This window comes from Moschus berezovskii, chromosome 8, assembly GCF_049115385.1.
Source record: "Moschus berezovskii isolate FMDL1 chromosome 8, NW_MosBer_1.0, whole genome shotgun sequence".
In the NCBI taxonomy this organism is placed as follows: domain Eukaryota; kingdom Metazoa; phylum Chordata; class Mammalia; order Artiodactyla; family Moschidae; genus Moschus; species Moschus berezovskii.
Genome location: NC_142467.1, coordinates 99,743,640 through 99,755,074, shown reverse-complemented (window position 1 = coordinate 99,755,074; position 11,435 = coordinate 99,743,640). Strand labels below are relative to the sequence as shown.

Genomic DNA, 11,435 nt, shown 5'->3' with positions numbered 1-11,435 from the left:
TAGCAATCAAAACCCAAAGTTAAAATGAGCTTTTCATTACGTTACATAGTTATTTTCAAAGAATTTGGTGGTGGAAGAACCAGGCAAACATTCTGGCTTGCCCAGTTTTTCTATCACTTTGACTCATTCCAGAAACCCCAGTGCAAAGTAAATGAGATATCCCAGAAGAAAAGGTGTCCTAGATACTGACAAGTTTCCTCAAGGCACCTTTCACATCCCTGTTTCTCAGGCTATAGATGAAGGGGTTCATCATTTGAGGGACCACAGTGTACATCATTGAAAGCACTGCAGTGTTTCTGGGAGAATTAGTAAAAGCAGAACTAATGTACACACCAAAAGCTGTCCCATAAAATAAGGACACAATTGAGAGGTGAGACACACAGGTGGAAAAAGCTTTATACTTTCCACTTACTGATGCCATTCTCAAAACAGAGGACACTATCTGAATATAAGAGAAAATGATTCCACACACGGGAATACCACCTAATATGCTAGATGCAAAATATATCAGGATATTGTTGATGAGGGTATCAGAGCATGCAAGCTTGATTACCTGAACAACTTCACAGAAGAAGAGGGGGATTTCAAGATCTGTACAGAAGGACAGCTGCAAGAGCATCAGACTGTGGAGTAGGGCATCCACAACGCTAGTAAACAGAGAAAGAAGAACCAACAAGCAACAGAGATGAGAGTTCACGATGACAGTGTACCTCAGTGGATGACAAATGGCCACATAGCGATCGTAGGCCATTGCTGAAAGAATACAACTATCCAAACTTGCAAACACCAGGACAAAGCAGACCTGCGTGAGGCAGCCTGCGTAAGTGATGCTTTGATTCCGTGTGTGGATGTTCATCAGCATCTTTGGGACTGTGGTTGTGCTTAAACAGATGTCAGTAAAGGACAGGTTGGAGAGGAAGAAGTACATGGGGGTGTGGAGGTGGGGGTCATAGTTGATGGCCAGGATGATGAGCAGGTTTCCCAGCACAATGACCAGGTACATGGACAGGAACAGGCTGAAGACAAGGGACTGCAGTTTTGGATCCTCTGTCACTTCCATGAGAAGAAATCCTGAAACACTTGTTTTGTTTCTGAGCTCCATGTTTTTGATAAATCTGATGAAAAAGATAAAATAGAAAATGAAATATATCATCCCTAGACAAGCAGCAGGTGTATCACAAGAGGAAGAAACCACCCTGGGAAGAGAAGGGGGCTAATGGAGTGTGGTAAAAAAGGAAAGTCTTCTGATGTATAATATTCTGTTACTGTAAAAAGAACCTAAAGCTGATATAACAGTCGATAATCAAAATTAAACCTGGAAATTGTTAAGAGGTAACTTTTTTAAAACTTGTACTAGTCTATCTATGGGATTTTCATGGTGGCTCACTGGTAAAAACCCACCTACAATGCAGGAGACACAAGTTCGATCCCTGCTTTGGGAAGATCCCTGGAGAAGGAAATGGCAACCCACTCCAGTATTCTTGCCTGGGAAATCACATGGACAGAGGAGCCTGGCGGGCTATAGTCCATGGGGTTGCAAAAGAGTTGGATACAACTTATGAACTGAACAACAACATTTTGTTGATATCTATGCTTCTCTAGTTGTAATTTTATAAGAAGAAACAGGCTAGGGAGGAGGCAGTTGAAGATTCTGTTTGAATCCCCAGTGACCTCAGACTCAAACAACAGAGATAATTCCTAGGTGTGTCAAGGACCAGGAATGGGATGATAAGGTGAAACCTATCAATTTTTTTGCACACCTCCCATGTTCAAAAAACACAAAGAAATGTCAGACAATTCTTCAAAATCACCCTGATTGAGAATGGGAAACTTTCTACTCAGGAAGAAATAGTCCCTGTCATAGCAGAGAGTCAGCAAAATATTAATAAATGAAAAGTTTTTGAATACTGGTGCAAAGTACAAGGAAATATTGAAGAAGATGACAGACAGTTCAGCAGGAGACCCATGGATGACTTAGTTGTGATCATCTAATATATATACACTCTTCACAGCTTTCTCTGGATGAACCTATTGCAAAATACTTGCTATAATTCCCAAACATTGACAGAAGCAGGTTAGGTTACCTGGCTGACATCACAGTGGAATGATGCTTCACATGTCTGGTATAGAAAAGCTGTCCTTAGAAAGAACAGAAGGTTTGAGTGAGTCACCAGCTCCTGGACAGGAGGGATTTGTTATGAGGAGTCTCAGGTGTGCTATTTCTTTTCTGAAAAAGAACTGTTGATTGAGACGGTCACAGGCAAATTGCAGTCTGGAACTCCAGAGATTCAATTTCCAAAGCTATTAACCAATTAACCAATTTATTGTCATTGTGATCCCAGAACAGTGCAAACCTGTAGGTCAAGACTCTACACTGGGACTTCCCTGGTGGTGCAATGGATAATCTATCTGCCAACGCAGGGGACTCGGATTAGATCCCTGATCTGGTACAGTCCCACATGCCGCTGAGCAACTAAGTCCATGCACCATAATTACTGAACCTGTGCTCTAGAGCCCATGAGCCACAACTACTGAAGCCCAGGTGCCTAGAGACTGTGTCTGCAACAAGAGAAGCCACCGCAACGAGAAGCCTGTGCACTGCAATGAAGAAGAGCTCCTGCTCGCCACAACTGGAGAAAGATCGTGTGCAGCAATGAAGACACAGTGAAATCATAAACAGACAAACAAGTAAATAAAAAGACTCTACACTGGAGAAATTCAGGCCAAGTAAAGACTACCCACTTTTCGACATCTGTACCTGCTCATGTCCATTCCTTAATTTTTCATAGACTCATAAGCAGTTAAAAAGTCATGGTAAAACAATAGTAGGCAAGTATAATCTGAGTACATTTACCTAGATTTATCCATTATCTAATAGGTGGAGGTGGTACTCCACATTAATATTTATTAAAATATTTTTCAACTTTAAGGAATTCAACAGTTTCATGTATCTATGGATTTATCACTGCTATAGTATGGCCTATGTTAACCTACAATTTTCTTGATATATTAAAACTAACAAGAGAAAAATGGCATTGGTAATGTCATCCCTTACCTTCTTAACATCATTTGCTCCAAACACATAAAATAACAGAAAAATACAAATGATATAAAGATTTAAAATTTTAGCTGCCAATGGCCCAGCTGGAAATTTGCTATTGATACAATATTGCTTCTGTTTTTATGTTTCTGTTTTTTTGGCTGCAAGGCATGGGGCGGATCTTTGCTGCCCGATTCCGATCTTACCACAGGGATCAAATCTGTATCTCCTCTACAGACCTCATGGTTTCCATCTCTCATGGAGATCCAGCATGCCTCATGGCCTAAAAAAGCCAAAACATAAAACAGAAGCTATACTGTAACAAATTCAATAAAGACTTAAAAAATAATGATTCTTTAAAAATTTTAAATTAAGATTCTAAGAGATATTTCCACAACTTTGGACATGAGTTTGAGCAAGCTCTGGCAGTTGGTGATGGACAGGGAAGTCTGGAGTGCTGCAGTCCATGGGGTTGTAAAGTTGGACATGAGACTAGCAGCAAGCCTCTGCCAAAATGTGTGCTTGACTGCACTTACCCTCTTCACTAAAATCATATGTAACACTGACCTTCCCCTCTTCCTCTTTGGAGCAGTTTCTCAGCTATCTGAAATGCTGTCTTTTGGGCTATACTTCTCATTTTGTCCCAAATAAATCTTAACTCACATACACACACACAAAGAGTCAGACAGGACTGAGTGACTGAACTGAACACGTTCATGAAAGTGAAAGTGGCTTAGTTGTGTCTGACACTTTGCGACTCCCTGTACTGTACAGTCTGTGCAATTCTCCAGGCCAGGATACTGGAATGGGTAGCTGTTTCCTTCTCCAGGGGATCTTCCCAACCCAGGGATCAAACTCAAGTCTCCCACATTGCAGGCAGATATTTTAGCAGCTTTACCAGCTTTACCATCAGGGAAGCCTAAGAATACTGGAGTGGATAGCCTGTCCCTTCTCCAGAGGATCTTTCCAGCCCAGGAATCGAACTGGGGTCTCCTGCATTGCAATCAGATTCTTTACCAGCTGAGCATTCATAATAGCACAATTTATAATAATCAGGAGGTGGGAGTGACCCAATGCATGAATGGATAAACAAAATGTGCTATATACAGACAATGGAATATTATTCAGTTTTGGAAAGGAAAGAAATTTTGCCATATGCAACAATATGGATGAGAATTGAGAACATTAGGCTAAGTGGAACAAGTCAGTCACAAAAAGACAGATTTCATGTATATGAACCATCTAAAGTATTGAAATTCATAGAAGTAGAAAATACAACAGTAGTTATATAGGTCTGTGAAGAGGCAGAAAACAGAATTCTTGTTTTAAGAGAATAGAGTTTCTGATTTGCAAGACTAAAATGTCCTTATGCTTAACACTACTAAACTGTGAACTCAGAATTCAGGTGGTAAATTTTACGTTAAGTGTATTTTAACACAACAAAAAAGAAAAAATATGTACATAGATCAATAAAGCAAATATCGCAAAAAGTTAACTATTCAATGTAGGTGGTGGGCAAATGGGTGTTCACTATATGATTCTTTCAGCTTTTCTGTATGTTTGAAAAACTTCATAGTAAGAAATTGAAAAAGACAGACTTCCCTGATGGTTCAGGGTTTATGACTTCATTCATCAGCACAGGGGATGTGGGTTCGATCCCTGGTTGGGAAGCTAAGATCGTACATGCTTCCCAGCCAAAAAACCAAAGCATTAAAAAAAGAGAAGCAATATTGTAACAAATTCAATAAAGACTTTTAAAAAAATAGTTTCTTAACAAGAAGAAATTTAAAAAGAAAAAAAGACATTTATCATTCCATTTATATGCAATGGCTAGAGTAGAAACATTTATAGAAACAGAAATTAGACTACAGTTTGTTAGGGACTGAGGTCAGGGGAGTGGTTGAGGTTATGAGAAACATGTGGAAACAAATCTTGGTGATGACAGCATAACATGGTGACTGCAATTATGTCACAAAACTGCACACTTAAAAAATCACTAAGATTGGAAATTTCATGTTATATATTTTACTAAGATTTTAAAAATAGACTGAGCATGAGATAGGCATTTTCAATTCCCTTTACAGAATTTCAGTATCAATTTTCCCAATTTCAAAGTAGTAGATTAAATATTCTGACCTCATTATAATGGACCATTCATTGAAATTCTGGTCCTTGATTACCAATGTTTTTACACTGCATCATAAGTTATCAGAGAAGCACCCAAGTTATGACACAATGTACCTTGTGATTGCAATCAACAGAGTCTGAAGCTTCTCTGTTACCACAATAAATTTATTTTTAGTAGTCTAGTGAGCTAGAATAATTAAAATGTTTTATATTGGCTCAGGGGTAAATAGAAGACCTATTGACTGGAAGATAGAATCCATAAAGAAATCTATAAGTAAGTGGGCAATTTATTCAGGTACATAAAAATGAATTTGGATCCTGCTTAACATCAAAGGGAAAACTAAATTCATATTTCAAATGTAAAAGCCAATACTGGGAATTCTTCAAACTGAAGTACTATTGTTTTCATTCGAACCCAGGTCTCCTGCATTGCAGGCAGATTCTTTACCAACTGAGCCACCAGGGAAGCCCAAGAATACTGGAGTGGGTTCAGTTCAGTTCAGTTCAGTCGCTCAGTCGTGTCCGACTCTCCGCGACCCCATGAATCACAGCACGCCAGGCCTCCCTGTCCATCACCAACTCCCGGAGTACACTCAAACTCATGTCCACAGAGTCGGTGATGCCTACCCACTGGAGTGGGTAGCCTATCCCTTCTCCAGGGGATCTTACTGACCCATGAATCGAACAGGGGTCTCCTGCATTGCAGGCAGATTCTTTACCAGCTGAACTACCAGGGAAACCCTGTTGTTTTCATAAATAAGACCTGTTAAGTAATGCCATTATGTAAAGTATTAACAGCTATTAACTATGTAACTAAAATGAAGCACTTGTGTTCATACAAAACAAAACTGTATAGGACATCCAAAAAGAAGTCATACATTTAAGAAATAATCTTGCAGTGGGTATATGGTTTTTGTAGTTCAACTGCTAAGTTGTGTTTGACCCTTTGTGACCCCAAGGACTGCAGCACACCAGGCTCCTCTGTCTTCCACTGTTTCCTGGAATTTGTTCAAATTCATGTCCATTGAGTGGGTGATGCTATCTAACAATCTCATCCTCTGCCTTACTTTTCTCCTTTTGCTTTCAATCTTTATCAGCATCAGGGGTCTTTTCCAATGAATTGGTTCTTCGCATCAGGTGGCCAAAGCATTGGAGCTTCAGCTTTAGCATCAGTCCTTCCAATGAATATTCAGTGTTGATTTTGTATAACTAACACTAATATCTTAATTATGTAAAAAAAAAGCTAATATGAATTAATGAGAAAATTATGAACAACTCAGTAGGTCTATCACAATTAGATATTTGAAAGAAAATAAATGCATCAAAAGCCTCTCAGTTCAGTTCAGTTCTGTTCAGTCGCTCAGTCGTGTCCGACTCTTTGCAACCTCATGAATCACAGCACGCCAGGCCTCCCTGTCCATCACCAACTCCCAGAGTTCACTCAAACCCATGTCCATCGAGTCGGTGATGCCATCCAGCCATCTCATTCTCTGTCGTCCCCTTCTCCTCCTGCCCCCTGTACCTCACAGCATCAGAGTCATAAGAGGTATGTCTGTTGATGAAATAATTTTTACATTGTTACTATAAATGAATTGATGCTTTTGAACTGTGTTGTTGGAGAAGACTCTTGAAAGTCCCTTGGACTGCAAGGAGATCCAACCAGTCCATTCTAAAGGAGATCAATCCTGGGTGTTCATTGGAAGGACTGATGCTAAAGCAGAAACTCCAATACTTTGGCCACATCATGCGACTAGTTGACTCACTGGAAAAGACTCTGATGCTGGGAGGGATTGGGGGCGGGAGGAGAAGGGGATGACAGAGAATGAGATGGCTGGATGGCATCACCGACTCGATGGGCATGAGTTTGAGTGAACTCCAGGAGTTGGTGATAGACAGGGAGACCTGGCGTGCTGTGATTCATGGGGTTGCAAAGAGTTGGACACGACTGAGCAACTGAACTGAACTATAAATGAAAAGGTGTTGATGACAATATGGATCCCCTCATGCTACCATGAGAAATAAAAAAGAATACTCAGATTTACTCATAACAGCATAAAATTAGCTACAAATGAAATTTCCATCAATATAATAAAAATATCTATTTGAACTCTCCAAACACAATGTAAATATACAGAATATTGCAAATTAATTGTTTACTGATACACTCCAAGATAACGATGAAATCTCCCAAGTGCAATAATGAGAAAAAAATCAAGATAAAAGATTAAAACATAACAATTAAATTTTAATGACTCATTAAGTTATAAATTGCAAAGGAATACATACAGAGGTGATAAGACAGTGATATTTCATCCTATTGTCAGTTTTATGGTGCAAATATGATCAAATAATGGCAAATTCATAGGAGTCAACCTAACAGAAGATCAAATGAAAGAAAAAGAATTAAAAAGTCAAGATTTTGTTTGTCGCTAGGAGGGGAGAGTGTGATGTAGGTGGGAGAAAAATTGCATTCTATAATTAAGGGATTGTTTTATTTATTTAACTTCAGGATAGGGTAGGTACATGCATGGCTATTATGTTACCATTGTTGCAGAACTACACATAGACTTTAAGCACCACTTTGCATATGCTACTTTAATGAGTAAAATTGAGGAAAGATCCTTCCATATTCCTAATTCTAAATGTAATGATAATTTATTTCCCCATGTCCTCATACGAAAGTTATGCATCTCAGGTCATCATAGTCTCACAAAGTGTTTATTAAAAATTCTCTCATCCTTCACATGCCTCATTCCCCTGAGGCTCGAAATTCACAGTTCTTGCTAAAGATCAGGGAACTCTCAGTATGAACTAAGATCTAACGTTATTAAAATCTGCAGCTGCCTTGTGGACTTCAGTGAAGGAAGCTCTGGAGTTAACAAGAGTGCCAAGCAGGGAGCTGTTTCCCAGATGTGGTGCTGAAAGTAAAACGACCCCTCTGGCTTCCCCAGTGGCTCAGTGGGTAAAGATATTTGCCTGCAGTGCAGGAGATTGAGGAAACACAGCCTTGATCCCTGTGTCGGGAAGATTCCTCTGGAGGAGGAATGGCAACCCACTCCAGTATTCTTGCATGAAAAATCCCAAGGACAGAGGAGACTGGTGCACTACAATCTGAAGGGTTACAAAGAGTCAGACACAACTAAGCACAATCTACAATGAACAGGGTTTTTCACCTTTTTAAAGTTCTTCACCACTCCCTGGACTCTCCCTTGACAGTTGCACTGTTTCTGCCCCCTCACCGACATGTGGTTCTGACTGATGGCCTCAAATTTTTGTCCTTCTGGGAAGGTGATCTCACTAATCTTCTCTACTTCCCTTTTCTGTTCTCTTGTCTTACTCTCAACATCTCCTTGTCAAAGGAAAGTAGCTCTTCACAGAATAACTTTCCTCACAGAGACACATGAAAAAGTTTTCCAAGAGAGCCCTAAGACTAAACCCAATACACTAAGACATCCATGACACAGTTAAATTTATTCAATGATGTTCCTCTGTGTTGACTCTACCAGAATGTGTAAGAAACACAGCAATAACTCAAACAGGGACTCTGTAACAATTTAGAGGGGTGGGATGGGGAGGGAGATGGGAGGAAGGTTTGAGAGGGAGGGGACATATGTATACCTATGACTGATTCTTATTGATGTTTGACAGAAAACAACAAAATTCTGTAAAGCAATTATTCTTCAATTAAAAAATAAATTAAAATAAAAAACTAAAAATAAAAAAGATGACTAGAAAGAGAAGTGAAAACAGATACATTCTTTTTTTTTTAATTGGAGGCAAATTACTTTACATTAATATATTGGTTGGTTTTGCCATACATTGACACAAATCTTCCCCAGGTGTACATGTGTTCTCCCTCTTGAACCCCCCTCCCACCTCCCTCTTCCCCATATCCTCCCTCCAGATCATCCCCGTGCACCAGCCCCAAGCATCCTGTATCACGCGTCGAACCTGGACTGGTGGTTCATTTCACATATGATAATATACAAGCTACAATGCCATTCTCTCAAATCAACCCACCTTCACCCTCTCCCACAGAGTCCCAAAGACTGTTCTATACACCTATGTCTCTTTTGCTGTCTCGTATACAGGGTTAAGGTTAGCATCTTTCTAAATTCCATATATATGCGTTAGTATGCTGTATTGATGTTTTTCTTTCAGGCTGACTTCACTCTGTATAATAGGCTCCAGTTTCATCCATCTCATTAGAACTGACTCAAATGCATTCTTTTTGATGGCTGAAAAATATTCCATTGTGTATATGTACCAAAGCTTTCTTATCCATTCATCTGCAGATGGACATCTAGGTTGCTTCCATGTCCTCGCTATTATAAACAGTGCTGCAATGAACATTGGAGTACATGTGTTTCTTTCAATTCTGGTTTCCTCGGTGTGTATGCCCAGGAGTGCTATTGCTGGATCATATGGAAGTTCTATTTCCAGTTTTTTGAGGAATCTCCACACTGTTCTCCATAGTGGCTGAACTAGTTTGCATTCCCACCAACAGTGTAAGAGGGTTCCCTTTTCTCCACACCCTCTCCAGCATTTATTGCATATAGACTTTCTGCACAGCAAAGGAAACTATAAGCAAGGTGAAAAGGCAGCCTTCAGAATGGAAGAAATGAATAGCAAATGAAACAACTGACAAAGAATTAATCTCCAAAATATACAAGCAGCTCCTGCAGCTCAATTCCAGAAAAATAAACGAACCAATCAAAAAATGGGCCAAAGAACTAAACAGACATTTCTCCAAAGAAGACATACAGATGGCTAACAAACACATGAAAAAATGCTCAACATCCCTCATAATCAGAGAAATGCAAATCAAAACCACAATGAGATACCATTTCAAACCAGTCAGAATGGCTGTTATCCAAAAGTCTACATGCAACAGATACATTCTTATTAAAGGAAGTCAATGAAAAAGTTTCAAAACAAATAAGATGCCAGAGGAAGATTAAAAACATTTTCCCTGCCTACAAAACAATTATTTATTTTATTATATTACTCAAACCAGTGGAGTAAAACCTGATAAATATAAGAACAAAAGAAAACAAATCAAAGACTTCTCTGGCAGCCCAGTGGTTAAGAATTATGCAGGTGATGGGGATTCAGTACTTGCTTGGGGGGCTAAGATCCCAAATGCATCGTGGCCAAAAAAACCAAAACATAAAACAGAAGCAATATTGAAATGAATTCAGTAATGACTTTAAAAGTGGTCCACAATAAAAAGCAAAAATTAAAAAAAAAAAACAATGGAAAAAATACAAGGACTCAAGGGTACAATAACACTACTTAAATTTTATTGAGGCATTGTCCTAAGTGTTTATTGTTTTTATAGAGATTAACTTTCCAGCAGTAATTAGACTACAAATGGCAAGCATAAGGCTCAAGAATAATCAATTCCAAAAATAAAAAAAAAAGAAGAATCAATTCCCAGTAACAGGAATTGGACTAAGTAGGTGGCATACGATCCATTTCTCAGTGATAACATTGAAGATAATACCTTATGGATGATGCCATGTAAATATCCTTTATAAATAAGAACTTCAGTTAACAACAGACTCATTGAAAGACAGTCAGTTTTATTTGTCTCTAGTAATCATGTCTAGATATACCTGCATCTATTTCAGCCATCTGAGTCCATGAGGGGAATCAGCCTAGCATGAAGCCTCTTCATGGAGGAATGAATGAATCTCTAATTTCCTGCTCCTGCATATTTCCTGCCTTTGAAATCCTTGTGATGAAAGATAATTATCTTTATTGTTTGAGCATATTAAGAGTCAGGATTTCTTTCATTAGAAAGAAAATTTTTCTCACTGATCAATTTCAAATATCCCATAATCATTTCAAACTGCTGAGATAATCTAATCATAAAATTTTATGGTTGATGAAGTCGAGTGTTATGGATGCTAATGTTGCCTAACATATGTCCAATTTACCAGTGACCAGTCTTAAAGATTCCTGAACTAAGGTATGAAAGATCAACCACAATGTCTTGTAAATAGGCTTTACTCTGGAGTACAATTTACATGGTGTCATCCAAGGAATCAGGCAGAATCTATTTCTGCATGACCATAGACTTGTTTAAATTCTTTCCTTGATCTGCCCACCCTTCCCCACTTGCTTCGTGCTGGGAATATTCAGCACAAAATTACTATACCATGAACCTCTGCCTCAACTTTAGCTTTTATTGGCTATAACCAAAACCTTATATTAGAGAATGGAAAGTTTATGTCAAACATCAGAGAACTAGAAAATGACACAA

General features: G+C 38.8%; 1 protein-coding gene across 1 annotated transcript; it reads right to left on the bottom strand.

Annotated features, from left to right (window-relative positions):
• Positions 1-178: 178 nt before the first annotated feature.
• Positions 179-1,126, bottom strand: LOC129558664 (olfactory receptor 7G1-like). The gene has a single exon (XM_055430003.2). It carries the CDS (start codon positions 1,100-1,102, stop codon positions 179-181), a length of 924 nt encoding a protein of 307 aa, XP_055285978.2. The 5' UTR covers positions 1,103-1,126.
• Positions 1,127-11,435: the final 10,309 nt, after the last annotated feature.

What these genes read in the sequence shown, in the direction of transcription:
- LOC129558664 (XM_055430003.2), bottom strand. Translation starts at nt 1,102, where the DNA reads ATGGAGCTCAGAAACAAAACAAGTGTTTCAGGATTTCTTCTCATGGAA.